At 40.9% G+C, this 15,240-nt stretch overlaps 1 protein-coding gene across 3 annotated transcripts in view; it reads left to right on the plus strand.

The window, feature by feature from the left end:
* dlgap1b (discs, large (Drosophila) homolog-associated protein 1b) overlaps positions 1–15,240 on the plus strand; it is an 89,569-nt gene that overhangs the window by 36,714 nt on the left and 37,615 nt on the right. For 2 of the 3 annotated variants that reach the window (XM_071485027.1, XM_071485026.1), the window contains exons 3-4: positions 10,126–11,254; positions 13,358–13,572. In XM_071485027.1, the coding sequence (XP_071341128.1) occupies positions 10,193–11,254; positions 13,358–13,572 (1,277 nt within the window). In that variant the 5' untranslated portion in view covers positions 10,126–10,192. Of the gene's footprint in view, positions 1–10,125; positions 11,255–12,700; positions 12,754–13,357; positions 13,573–15,240 lie in introns of those variants that run through there. The other variant, XM_071485028.1, reaches the window with a different exon arrangement.

The following is a 15,240-nucleotide window of genomic DNA, read 5'->3' on the forward strand; positions in this document are numbered from 1 at the left end:
CCATACCATATAAACACAGATTAAGATATATATTTTTGCCATTCTTTTGCAACATCATAAGCCATAAAGAAATCCCATATCCCTACCCCATCCTTTTCACTCATCAGTAACGTACAGCTACGTGACAATTTAAAAGAAAAACCCACAAAGTGTGTTAGTAAGGCAATGGGCTGCAAGAACACCAGAACAGCTTCAGCACTACTTTTCTTCAAGTCTCTGAAATTTCAATGGAGGTGTTAACACCAGTTTTCTAAGAGATATTTTTTGTCTTTGATGACTGTGATGGAAAGCTTTGTCTGAAGTGTTTTGTAACAATGAATAAAATGGCCACTCACAAAGTCGTAGAGAAAAGCCTACTGTCATAGGGAAAGGTGAGACGTGACGATGGGAATAACGACACACACTTTTGGCAGTATTGCACTCATTTGTACACATGAACCGTGACAGAGGTAATTGTGTACTGCATATGCATTGTACTGTATGAAATGAGCATGCTGGCCAGATTGTTGATTCCAGGATATTACAAAACTTAGCAGACACAGCCTCCAGAATTGTGACTCTTTTATTGTAGTAGGTACAGTATATCTCCCATAGGTTTTCATTTGGGTTGAGATCTTGTGGTCTGTAAATGCCATAGCATGAGACTTACATAATTGTCATCAAACTATTTGATCTCTTGTCCTCTGTGGATCAGAGAAATGCCATCTTGGAGGAGCCCACATCCCTTAGGACGGAAATTTGTCATTATGAAGTTCATTACTCAGAATTGAATTGAACTCACTATTGATTGCCAGTAAAATTCCTTCAAAGAGGACCCAAAAGCAATGCCTCTCACCACAAAACAAAGCCATCAGACTAAATTATTCATTATGTTTTCATATTCTTTTATTCAGATTTTTCCCTCTAAGTTGTCACTCATTTTTAATGCATTCATTTTTTTAATACATTATTTTCATTTATCCTTTTACATTAGACTTTTCAGAAACAATGAGTAGCCCATATCTATCTGTGTATTTTGTCATGTAAAGGGTTACAAATCAAAATGTCTATCCTCTGAAAAAAGGATGATAAGGCTAAGGTTTAATAATTTTTTTTCTTGCATGTCCTGTGGATACATGAAGATATAAACCATGAGAAGCGGCGACTTCTGTTGCTGTCCACACATATGATCCCAGAGTGATTGGTACATATGAGTTCTCATTAGCTGGGGTGAAAACACATTGTTTTCCTCCAGAAAATCCATTTGTTTCCATGGTGATGCTGTCCTCCCTTGTCCAATTTCCTTGGCTGCTTTTTATGGACAGCTTTATTGAACTTTATTAAAAAGGAGGAGAGAGAAAAGAGTTCGTAATTTGTCAGACTCTGTAATATCTAGGTTTACGGAGGTAGATCATTTGGAAAGGCTCAAAGTGATGTTTTACTCATATAGCGTTATTACCCTCTAAAACACTTACTTTGGTTTTGCTCCTGGGCAGTAAACTAAAATCTACAATTGGTAATCCCTTATGTGTGTTTACTCTTGCTGTTGTTACCTAGTTTGTCAAATCTACAATTGAAAAGAGGGAGATTAACAACTAAAATGTAGCCTTAAATTCAGAAAAAGACTAATCAAAGACTAATCAATGGGTTAAAAATACACAACAGGTAGTGGGGCTGTCTGTTTTTCCAAAAAATGAAAAAAAACCAAACAAAAAAAAACAGGTTTGACCAAATTTAAAGTGACATGTAATTTGTTTCAATCTATTCAAATGCAACCCACATATCCTGTAGAACTGACATTGTTCTGTTAGGCTAATAGCCTAACTTTAGCCATCATTTTTCTATGTGTTGTGTTGAATCCAAAATATTTCCAGACATTGCGTTACAGATGATTTAGTGTCATATTTTTAGAGCTGCCAGTGTTCTCTGTTTTGCATCAGCAAAACAACAATGGCTTAGTTTACTGATACAGCATGATATAGCAACAGACAGTGCATTTTAGCATTTTAGCAACTCTCATGTTGCTGCTGGTGTACAGTGTGCATCCTGTTGTGTTTACGTTTTTTTTTTTTTTTACTTAAGTTTTTAGTTCAAACAGATCATTAATTGAACATTTTATTTTTTCTTATGCTCAAGCAAACGATCGAATTTAGATTAAAAAGTGACAGTCCTACCAGGTACAAGGAACAGCTGCATGTAAGGTAGGAGAAGAATGTTACAATAGCCTATCAAACAAAACATTGCTTTCATTTGATTAGGTTTTGGTCTCACACCTCTGTAAGATTAAGCTTAGAATTTATCCAATTCCTCTGCGAGATTACATTACTGCCATACATAAAGAATTTTATCATATCTAACTGTAAAGCTGTAGGAGCTGTCTTCTTTATCCTTGATTCACACTCTTTGCCCATCATGGATTCAACCTTAAGCCATACAATAGCAATCTCAGTGGAGTCATGGCCTTTTGTTATAGAGTCAGAGCCAAGTGTCAGATCCACTCAGTTCAATCTTTTCCTGAAAAGATCAAGGGAGTCCTGAATGAGTACATTCATTTTAGTGAAAAAAAGGGAAGAAGGCTTTCAGCATAGCAATCTTACAGTCTGAACTTTTCTATTATTTTACTGCATGAATCCATCATATGAGATGTCACTTAAGATTCAGTGGCTGCTTGGAAATATTCAAAACTAAAACTCCTGTGGATGAAATGTTTCCGTCCATGGTCTGTCACTGAAATAACAGAACAAGATTAAATGAAAGATAAATAAGCATATCAGAAATTACATATCAAAGAATTGTAATTTTGAAAGCTTTTGCAGAGCTGTACATAGAAAGGCACTCTGAAAACCCACAGTCACTGACGTAACATGACCTTCAATTCCCATGTTTTGGTTGCCTCCACTGTTGCATTTTCACAAAGTCACTACACTTTTTCTGTGTTGTTGAAGTCCTTTGAACAAACAGCAAGTGCCTCAGTGACAGCTCTGCCTGAGACAAACAACACCAGGCTTTCTCCAGACTTAATGCCTTGGTTAATTTGTTTACCTTGATCAAATAGACCTCATCACTAGAGGAATTTGTCTCTAGAATGTGCTTGGCTGGTCCTGAGCTATAACTCAACACCGTCACTCCATTTGTCAGAGAGACTCTGACAGTCAGTCTAATTAGTTTGGTTGTGACAAAGGAGCTGTCTTGTGGAAAACGGGAACATCAATCCGTCCATGAAGGCATATGTTTTCATAATGCAGCCAATACCGTAAGCAGAAACAAGCCTAATAGGCGTCGGGTGAGACTGCATCTATGACAAGGTCTAATGATCTGTTTGGTTAAAAAAAGAAATGCTTTAAAGATGTGCTATACATCTGTATTTGTCAGGTTATTTAACATGTTTTGATAAGATGCCAAGCAGTTTTTTCATTTCAGTGTTTGAATAAAGCCTGCATACAAATTACAAAAGAAACATGTTGCGTAAGCTGTCATTTATTAATACAATAAAGATATACTGCCTGCTCTCTTATCTTTACGGGTGTCAATTTTAAAACACCTTTGTGTAAACCACTCTGTGCTGGAGAGTGAAATGAGATGGAATGCTGAAAACATTTTATTTGTATCAATTTCCCATTTTTATATGACTTTTATCATATCAAGGTATTGCTTTTGTAGACGTTCATATATTTTATGATGCACGTCATATAAAACAAAAGCAATCATTTGCAGTTTTTCTTCAAATGTTGTCTTGCTTCAGCCAGACAGGACAGTCAAGGGAGACTGTCATCTATCATTTAAGAGTCATTTTAACAGCAAGACATTAAAGTTAGTGGTTCTCAGTGTCTCCTGACATCCCTAAAAGCCACTTCTACATAATCCGGAAACACAAAGAAATTACCTGTTCCCTCAATGGCTTTTTGGCCCCTGGCTGTCTTTAAAATGTTCCACGACATCATTCTCTTGGGGATGTTTTTTTTTTCTTTTTAAATGCACTGTTCACACATTCAAAATGAGAAAACCCTCTCTGTCACTGCTACTGCTTCTCTGCCAGCTGCAGCTCTCCTGTGTTTGTGTGCGCTTCATTTTGAGATATTAAAGCTTCAAATGTTCATGTAATTAAATATTTATAAATACGGGTGAGCTTTGGTAAGGTAGCTGTAAGTTTGTCTGTTAAGTGGCTTCATAGAATATCTGAATATAACTCATGTGTGTTTATGTCTGTCTGCAGCAGAATATTTACCACTTTTCATGCCACTCAGTGTTTTACAGGGAACATTTTTATTTTCCATTAAAATTCCACTCAGAAAAGCATATTACTAATTATCTTGTTTATTCAGGAACATGCTGCTCAATTATCTTTTTTGTTTTTTTTAAAGTGTCAATTCAACCAAATTACACAACATGTTGGTGGTGTGTCTGCTTTCAGTTTTATTTGACATGGTTTTGAGATATCCACTTTTCCAGCACGCCATTAGAGTAGAGATAAATGGAATTTAGTTTTGTTGAATTAATTCAAGTTTTAAAACTGACCTCAGTGAAGTCTTGGATTGCTCTGGGACATTGTTTCTGTAACTGATGAATTTTTTAAAATGTCATCTTTAGCACCAAAAGCAAAATCCTCTTCACTGCTATTGTACTTCGGTGGCAGCAGAAGTCTCAGGCCACGTCCCAAAAAAAAAGTTTTTATTTTGAAACAGTGTTTTAAACAAAAAAACATCTCCATCCCAGGAAGTGCTTTAGCTCCGAATCTTAAATAATCTCTGTCCATACTAACACCTGCATATTACGTGACTATTGATGTTCACTGGGCATGCACATGGCAGTGTGAACAGGAAGCAGATTGTCTACTACTGTTGGTTAGTTGTAGAAAATACAACGACCAAGAAACAAGCGTTAAAATGCAGAATTTGACTACACAACAACTGCTTACAAAGAAAACAAGGTCAGTGACACTTGTAATTCATTATCACTGTTGCATTACCACTAGTAGCTGTGAGTGATAAGACCCAATCATGGAGTGAACATGAGTGTCAGCGTCATACCTCTGTTTGCTGCCCATACAGACTAAAGACCCAAAACTCTCCATTTTAGGGCTCAAAATCTTTGTAGTAGAGTGGATGCCAGGCGTAAACGTAACAAAAGTGATGCATTTTAAAAGTGAAACATATTAGTGTGGAAGTGGCCTCTGAGGCAGATATCTTCAAACCTGAGTAAACTGATCCAAAGCTATCTGCATGGCTAGATACCACCAGGAGTGAATGCACATCGCAGGTCATCTGAGCACAAATATTGAGAGAGAAAAAAAGAGCAAGCACAGAAACCCCTAAAAACAATACCACAAGGAGAAGATATGTTTGCATACACATATCTCAAGAAAAATATGAGTCCACAGTGCACAGTATAACCTTTTGTGTCCAACATGTGTGAAAGTGGAAAGTAGGCTACATCAATCAAGTATGCAAGAAATGCTGTCTAAACTGTCATTTTTGTAAGAGCGGGTCTGGAAATTTGCATTTTTATTATTTTATTTTCACAGTGAAACAATCAAGGGTGTACGACCATCCTCTCTCTGTCTCACACCATGCAGAAACCCATGCAGACACATACACATTTTTGTGTGTACCATATCTCCACTCTTAGATCCAGTCTGGGCAGTAATATCATGCTGTAACCTGGGACTGCAAATGCTTGCAGAATCAAAGTCAAAACTTCATTTGACCTGAAAACTAGAGGTAAAGTGCTGTTTTCTTTCTTCTCCTCCACACAAACACAGAAGCATACACACACACACAATAAGATGAACCACATCCACTGAGGTGATTTGATCCCCGTGGAGAGGAGATTGGTTATGTGTTCAACCTTTGTAGAAATCATTGCCAGGTTTTGGAAAGAAGAAGAGACCTTTTGCCGCCTTGTGGCCTGCAAATGCCTCAAAGAAGCTCAGTAAGCCCTGCCTGAGCGCCGTCTTGCACCCAGCGTTTGATGTCGATTGAAGAAGAAAGACCAACTGCAATCTGTACAGCAGCCTTTTATTTCGCCTGCAAGAGAAGCTGCAACAGTCTTCTCACACTCAGGCATATTGATTTCACCACTTCCTACAAAGAAGGTATGCAGTAAGTAAGTCAATATTACTTTGCATTTTCTTACCACCTTTGTTTATTTGCTTTTGGTGAGTCCCAAAGCTCAGGGTGAAGTAAAGAAAATTACGAGGAAATTTCACCACTGTGAGGCTGCGCTCAAGATTGGCTGAAGTGTTAGATGATGAATAAAGAATAAATCTTTTTTACATTTATCTATGTCAGCCCAAAGAAACATGGCATCTAAATAGAATTTAGCCTGCTGTGCTGATGCAGTGCAGGTGGTAATGGGCATTAACATTCATAGCCTGACTTGTTTTATCTACTGTGTTTTGTTTGCACACTTTGCTGTTCAGCACACAATCGCTCTAAGTGTAATGAAGTCTCAGCGGTATCCAGAGTCTCTTCACACAAAGTAGAAGGAGCAAGTTGTTTTTTGATTTGTTTTCTTGTTGGTTTCATGTTGCATTGAAGCACTGTAGTTCTTACCATGGCACTGTGGCACATGGTTACAACTGACCAATAGCTAAGTCCACCCGCCAAACAGCCATCATCCAATCATAGCTTGGAGTGACTATCAAGCTTTGGATTGTTTGTAGGGCTATGGTATGAGCAATACTCTGCCTTTAAATAATTTGGAAGGTGTGTCACTGTCAATTAGATTTTATTCCTTCAAAAAAACTGCTTTATGGACGCTTGAGTAAAGATTATTGTGTAACAATACGTAAGGTACAGTGCTGTGTTGCAATCCCCAGCTGAGCCAAATTCTCGAGGATGGGAGGACTATTTACAGTTGGAACAGCAGCAGTCTTGCTGACATCAGTAGCACAGTGGGGCTCTGGTAAGCAGATTCTTTTTTTGGGGAAAACAATATAATTATCAGTGAGTATAGTAAAAGATGCACCTGTTCTAATCTGTAATAATATATACTACAAAAATAAAGACCACACTGCTTTTGTTCATTCTTATTTATATATATATATATATATATATTTTTTTTTTTTTTAATTGAAATGTGGTGATGTAAATGTACATAGAAGTACCTCAATGTCCACTGAAGCAACACTGTTGTTAAACTGTCCAATAAAATATGTATTTATCCTGTATTCAGACAAACCGGCAGTAACAAATATTATGTTTAAGCTCTGGGAGCAAATCTTCCAAAAGGAATTATAACATATTTCCAAAAGCTATGGACAACAGAGCCAGCGATAAGTTACAGAGGGGCTTGCTGGGATAAGGCTATTCTCCCTGGGGTGATGGCACACAATGACTGGCCAGTTATCCCGGGAGCCAGACTGCTGAGATGACCAGCCGGTCTTCAGTCAGCAAGCAGGTCCCCACATCTCCAAAAACATCACAGCAAATTTCCAAACAGGCATTTGGAAGCCCCTTTCCCTTTGTGCTTTCACTGTTGTATGTGCTTTGTCCTTAGGGGCCACTGTATGTCCGGACAACTAACTTACAAGTTGCTTCCCAACCGATTTGGAGCACATTATTAATGAACTACATTCATTTGTGGGACCATTCACCACTAGAGCTAGCAGTATTTCCCTAGCTGCTATTGGAAAATGAAAGTGTCAGTTTGTAACTCAAGCAGGATCTGATCATAAAACATTACTTATCATACAAGGATTAACTAGTTTTGCACTGTAACACTGCTTTTTCTATACGTATGTCAATGTCATGTAGCTTTAGCCTTCTTCTTTTGAAGTGATATCACACATGTAGACATCTAACGTCAGCTTAATAACTAGCTAGCTACAGTGATAGTTGTCATCATCAGTCACTGGATCAGAACAAGAAGCGTCTGAAGTCAAGGACACATTGTTTCAAAAACAGAGAATTTAGTGTTAAATCATTGTAAACTTTATTATGTGCTGTACAAGAATGGGACGTTTGACAGACTTCCACAACAGTGAGTAAAGCAGCATGGTTTACAAAACATCTGAATTGGAAACATTGATGGAAAGACCAATTACAACTCAGAAATGATTACTTAAGTATCATGACTGAAATGTTTTACTGCTGTTTCAGAGTTGTAATATGGTCTGTCCAGTTGGTGGTATGCTATATAGAGGTTGGCTTGATCAGACAGGTAGAGACACAACTGGGTCAGTCAACTACAATGGACATACAGCATAATACATAACCACAGCTGTCTATGAGCTTTCCACATGTCAATGTAAGCCGTACCTGACAGACACGGCAGAACCAGCAGATCCTCTTCTTGTTGTTGATAAACTGCACTTTACAAGCTAACAGCATCGAAATTCAGCATGGACATGCAGCCTGTCAGATACACTATGTATTTGTATGTCTGTGTGTGCGTGTGGCTAGCAGGCAGAAAGCCAGCATGACCCAACTTCAGCTTTTCAGCTTTAGTGCAGCGCTGCAGACAGCTGTGCCACAAACACGCTGCTGTGGATCACCACGAGGGCCTTTTATTTAGGTCATATTCTGTGCTTCAGCAGCCAACAGAAGGGATCTCTGTCAACTGCAATGAATACCTTTCATGGGACACAGCCCACTTTTTAAGAGCTCTGCAAGAAGCAGACACTGTGTGTGTCTGTGTTGTATGCTTTTGTAAGAGTTCATTCTTGTAAGTATATTGGGGGGGGGGGGGGGTTGACCACTGTGTTTTTTCATTTTTCCCTCTAACAATAGAAGAGTAATATACTGGCTTAACTCTCTCCCAGAGCGATTTGATCCCCTGGTTTAGTACAGAGAAGGAAATTGCATGAATAATTTACCCAATTTTTCAATTAATCCAGCATCCAGTTTACAGGCACGTCAAAGAAAATAATAAATGGGACTCCGCCTATATTCATGCACATGAATACATCCACCATGTGCCCTAAACCGTGGCCTCTAGTTATGTAAAGAACTGACATATTTCATTCTGCTGCTCAGCCTCCCTGATTTTCTCTTATCTTTTCTCCCTTCGTTTCATCTCCCCTCTTTTCCTCCATCTTTTTTATTTTTATTTTTTTTTTAATATTTACCACTGTGGCCTTTGGAAGTGCATTATAAATCGCAGTAATGAATTCCCCACGCAGGCTTGGCCACACTGCTGTCACAGTGCTACACCAGGGTGCGTGGGCTCTTATTATTATCTTGTTAGCTTCACCTCCAGTCCCTCGGAAACTGTGCGTTCAGCGGCAAGCCAGCCACAGCCCCAGATGGGTGAGGAAGGCAGTTTAAGGGCGCTGATGGATGCCATTGTTTTCATGTCACCATATAAGGGAAAGGTTGTTTATTGCCGGTTGCCTCGACTGGCCCAGATGCTGTCAGCTGGGTTTTACTGGCCAATTAGTTTCCCCTTCGAGGAGAACTAGAGGTATGGAGACAAAGTGTAAGATCAAGTTGTGATTATTTGTTGTCGTTGTGGATTGGGGATGTGCATGCATGCACACTGATAAAAATAAATGCACTTTTTGAGTATGACCAGATCTGTTACATCCACTGTTCTGTGAAAGCACTTAATTGAATTTAGGAGGCTGCACTGGGCAGTTTCAGTGAAATCATGTGAGAGATTAAGACTCTGCAGAGGATGCCTATGTCTCTGCATTTCCAACATCAATTGCTCATTATTTTTTCTTGATGCTTCATTTCTAACAGTACCCTTGAACAATTTTAGCACACACTAGAGCTGGAAATACATTTGAACTCTTCTTTATACCTCTTCTTCCTTTGTTTCTCTCTATTTCCTCAATGCCCTTTCACTTTTTCTCTGAAATCTATCCAAGCGAACAGAGAAGTGGAAGAGGAAGCTTGAGGACAGATCTGGATGTCAAGGATCACATGCCAAGTGGCTGCTATATTTAGAGATGCTCCTTTTGAAGTTTTGAAGGACAAAAATAAAAGGTTGAAAGAGAAGAATAGGCCCAAGTCACGTCAACGTCAGCAAGTTTTCTCATCTGTGAAGCAGTGCCAGAAAGCATCTTCTTCAAATTAAAGCAGATGAAGACATTGCACTGTTCTTCGGGTGCATGCAAATATGAGATATTTATAATTCTCCTCTCTGTCTCTCTCTTTTTGTTTGTTTGTCTGTTCTTCCTTATGGCTGTGTGTTTCTCTGTAGAACTAGTTTTGGGGCCTGTGCAGACTTCCCGCCGCAGCAGTTGGATGTGCACGTTGACCCGGTCACGATGACAATGAAAGGCCTGTCCAGCAGCCGTAGTCACCACCACACGGTGACCTGCGACCCCTCTTACGACTCCATGACCCTGGGGCACTCGGATCGTCGGTCCTGCTTCCTCAACCCTGGGGAAGCTCATCCTGCTGACCACTCCTGCTACACCCAACACAACTCCTTCCAGTCTGAGTGCAATGCGTATCCTGATCTGGCCAGCTGCACCTTCCCTCGCAGACATTACAGCTCCCACCATGAGCTGAAGGAGGAGTGTGGTGCTGTGGTGCCTTATACAGGGCCAACAGGGAGCAGTAAGGGAAGTGGAGGAAACAACAACCGCATCCCCTCTAACCTGCTAGAGCAGTTTGAGCGGCAGGCACCGGTGCGGCGTGAAGGCTACCACACGCTGCAGTACAAGCGCACCGCGGTAGAGCACCAACGCAGTGATAGCCCTGGTCGGATCCGGCACCTTGTTCACTCTGTCCAGAAGCTTTTCACCAAGTCCCACTCCTTGGAGGGGCCTTCAGGGTCTGGAGGTGGAGGGAGTGGGAGGATGAATGGCAGTAAATCCAGTCCTGATGACCCTCCCTCATCCTCTGGCACCCTGAAGCACAGTAAACGCAGTAAGAGCAAAGACCGCTCAAAGTCAGAGCCTAAGATGCGCACTGCCATCTCAGGCTACTGGAGCTCAGACGACACGCTTGACCGGGAGGTATGCCTCTACCACCATCACCACGGGGGCAGCAGTGGAGGCCTGCCCTCTGGGGTCATGACTATGGGGCGCCACCCAGACAAATCTCAGTCACAGTACTTCATGGAGTCCTATAACACCATCAGCGCCCACTCTCTCAAGACGTCACGCAGCAACAACGACGTGAAATGCTCAACATGCTCCGGGGGCAGCAGTGGAGGGCTGCCATTGGTGGGTGCACTGGATGGCCAAGTGCAGCTGAAGAAGAGCTCGTGGTCTTCTACTCTGACGGTGAGCAGAGCAAGAGAGGTCTACCAGAAGGCCTCAGTCAACCTAGATAAAGCTCTGGTGAAAGCCGAGCAGGGACGCACCTGCCACTTCCTACAGGTAGGACTGTTACAACAGCCCCACCTCCCCCATGTCATGCTTCATCCGGCGCCAGCTGCTCCTCCGTGCTTCTGTTTTCTGCATGTAACTGTGTTTGTTTGTGTGTGTGTGTGTCTGTGTGAGTTAGAGAGATTGATCAGCAAGGCACTGGCCCAGACCCCGACCTGTCATTCCCTGTGTCTCCAACTATCATTGGCCTCATGTTGACTTAATCCCTCGTATCATCGTAAAGCATTTTGCAAAATCATCACATGTCATCTGCTCCTATTTGTGCCGACATGCATGGATACAGCTGTACATGAGCAGGTGGATGTTTATGCCATCACATACAGCATGTCAGAAGTCAGATAGTGTACTGAGCTTTCACATTTACTTTACTGAAGGAACAGGTCAGGGTCATGTAGCATTCCCCCAATCCAGCATGTTTTTTTTACAGTATATAAGAAACACCCATCTAATCTGTTTTCACAACATAAATGGCAAATTCACTGGGGGTGGTGTGCATGCATGAGCCTGTGTATATCTTACTCACAGAGTGTGTGGCGATACTAGGAGATCAGTGAGAGAAAGAGGTGAGCAGGCAAAGACAGGAAAGAAAAAATGTTCCCAAGCCCAGTCATCACACACACTCATACAAGCCAAGTGCACAGGGACACACACACATGCACACACACGCAGACACATCGACCCACCTGATTCTGCGTCTTTTTTTCTGTTATGGAAAACATAAAAGTGTTTTAGATTGCAAATATTTCCTCTCATCGGGGTGAGCTGCAAATAAAAGCCTGAGGGGAGAAATGGAGAGACAGGGCAGAGAGAATAGAAGGAAGGGTGTGTGTGTGTGTGTGTGTGTGTGTGTGCGTGTGTGTACTGTAGGAAAAGGACTAAATGAGAGCAAATAAAAGCAAAAGAGGAGGGTGTGAATGGAGAAAGTAAAAGTCAGAAAGCAAGAGTGAGGGAGCATAAAAGACAGAGGGAAAGTTCTGTGTGGCCGTGCATTTTAACAGCCGGGAAAATGGAGTGAGCAGATCAAGGCAGGATGTTGTCGCTGCAGTACGGCAACATTTCTCCCAGCCTAAAGGAGCCATCGCTTTTTTTTTTTCTAGAGAGAGAGACAGAAGGGGAAAAAATAGGCTTTCAAGGAGAGCAGCCTGACAAGTTAGTCTGCAGACATTTTTTGAATCTTAAAACAAGGACTTGACATGATATGTACTTTCGCCTATGGGGAAGGGAATCCTGTAATCCAGTATTTGTTCACACACATGTAATCATAGACTCACACTTAATCTAATGCCAACCCTTTCATGCACTTCAGCATTCACAGATTAGAACATTTTAAATATGCTATACTCTACAGTGAAGGTAATAGGATTAAAAAGCGTGACTTCATTTTCTTATGGCTTTTTTCTCAGTAACAGTAATTCAATTCTTCTGACATCATCACAGACCCTGTCTTTCCCAAGATGTTACCACAATCTGTGGTTGCCCCTGACATCAAGGTCAGCTTGGTTTCCTAGCTACACACCAGTCTGTTGAATGATTCTCGTGCACTTTTTTCTTGCTCTGTATCTCATTTCTTTCACTTCAGAGCCGGTGCCCTAACAGCCACTCACGTTGGGACTGCAGTGGTTCTGCTGAACAAAACCCCCTTTGTTTTCCCTCCCTCTCCATGTCTGCTGTCTTTGACTCTCTCTCTCTTTTAGATTAGCGCTGGGAAATAGCTTTGCCTCCTTTTTATTTTTACCTTCATTAGTGCATGTGAAAAGTCAGGGGAGAGGACCAAGGCCAGGCTACTGCAACATTTTGTCAAAACATTTAATTCCCTGCGTTTGATATGCCACATGCATCACAGGACAGACAAAAGAAGGCCTCCGGCACTCACAAGCTTATGGTATGATCAAGGGAGATCCTGCATTGACATTGTTGCTATCACTTCTTTAAAGGCATTAAATGCACCGTTTGACACAGGTATTTATATCAGGCCTGAGTAGGAAACATTATAGTGTCTATTTTTCATGTGTGAGTGCATCTCAATGAGCTCTGAACTCTGGAGGGTGACCTGTGCTCACACCCTCTTTACCATATCTCACTTGATGTCTACAGGTGCCTCAAGATGACTGGAGCAGTTTCTCTCCGCTGGGGAAGGACGATGAGATCCCATGCCGGCGGATGCGCAGTGGCAGCTACATCAAGGCCATGGCAGAAGAAGACAGCGGCGACTCGGACTGCAGCCCCAAACCCTCACCCAAGGTCCAGGCAAGGCGGGCAAGCTACCTGAAGGCCACGCAGCCGTCCCTGACAGAGATGACCACGCTCAAGTGAGTGTGTGCCATGGTATTTTTTTTCAGAATCAGTTATTAATCAATTATAAGAAATAATAAGAAATGTCAAAAAAGTGAAAAATTGCCATCACAATTTCCTAGAGCCCAGGGGAGGTATTCAGATGACTCAAACCCAAAGATATTGAATTCACAGTAATATAAAACAGCAGGTAAATGTTTACAGATTTTATTTTCTGTCATCCACCAAATCACTTCATTGACAGCAGCATTTTAGGATTTATGTGTTCATGTATGGTGTAGCTGTGTGCCTGCCTGTGCAGTAAATTATTTTTGAGAGTGTTTTTTGAACATAATGTTCGAGTGCTCTGAAAGCCTGTGGTCAAACTGAGCAGTTTGAGTGAAACAGACGGGAGAGATGAAGGGAGTGAAAGAAAAAGAGAAAACTCGACAAACAGAAGGAGACGAAGGCAGTCAGCATTATTCGTGTGTCTTCCCAGCAGCAGTCTGGCTTCTGTGCGAGTGACTCTCTCTCTCTCTCTCTCTCTCTGACTCTCAGTGGCCACAGCTTAATTACCTGTTCAGTGTTTACAGCTCAGACGCATGCTTCTGTCTTCGTAGTTGGCGTCTGTATCTCTACAATCACACAAATCCATTGAACAGTCTTAATTGAAAATACATGATGCCTGTTCATGCACCAAAGTCTCTTCAAAAATAAATGTCATGTTCTCCAGACTGCATTATGAGTAGAGAACATCATGAAATATTTTCTCTTTCTCAATGCCACCCTTTGTTAAAGATCTGTGGTTAAAAGCTGAGCTTTATTATTTCAAGATTTTCATGAAGTTGTTTCTTGTTGCATAAATCATTCACTGCTCAGCAGCATACTTTTTCACAGCACGAGCTCATGAAGTATTCAGCAGTACAAGAGTCCATCAAGAAGATCTCTGACTTAACTTGGATAGCACAAGACATTCAGTGGTAACATTTTCTGACTTTACATCTCTTTCTGATGGAGCACACTATGTCTGAGTTACAAACAAGGAGAAGGAAGAATGTAATTAGAAATTTTGGTTTCAACTTGAGTCTTATTTGGGTAGTTTCAGTCATTGTTCCAATTAAAAAAATTTAATAATAACATTGTACGTACTAAAGGTCATTGCTGAGATCTGTGGCAATATTGCCAAAAAAGAAGTCTAATTAATGAGACAAGAAACATGAGCACTTAGATGATCTTACAGGTTTAAAAAACACACACACACACACACACACACACAGGTTAGTCATGTTTATTTGGAAGAGAAAACATCATTTTGTGGGGACGATGAGGAATTATTAATAATTGATCATTTCAGCTGTGCTCGCTTGCAGTTTTACCTCAAAATAAAGTGGTTTTATGTCATCCAACTACTGTCAACAACTTTCAGCTTGTTTACAACCTGTCTCATTGTCTACCTGCTTGTCTTTCTTGCTCCACTGACTTTATTGTAATGAAGCTGCTGTTGCAGTGTTATTGGAACTAATAGAAATGATGGCTAAAACTATGATAAGACACAAGTTGAAATTAACTTTATCATAATGACACATGTCCTTCCGCCATTGTCATTACTGAATATGACAGCTTAGGACCTAACTGTCTTAATTTAATATGACCTTGTACCCAATGAAAGCATTTTTCACCATACAGCCATGAAACAGTGGAAGAGA

The sequence above is a fragment of the Trachinotus anak genome, unplaced genomic scaffold (assembly GCF_046630095.1).
Source record: "Trachinotus anak isolate AG129_WGS33_773 ecotype Australia unplaced genomic scaffold, CSIRO_AGI_Tana_v1 ptg000009l, whole genome shotgun sequence".
Classification (NCBI taxonomy): domain Eukaryota; kingdom Metazoa; phylum Chordata; class Actinopteri; order Carangiformes; family Carangidae; genus Trachinotus; species Trachinotus anak.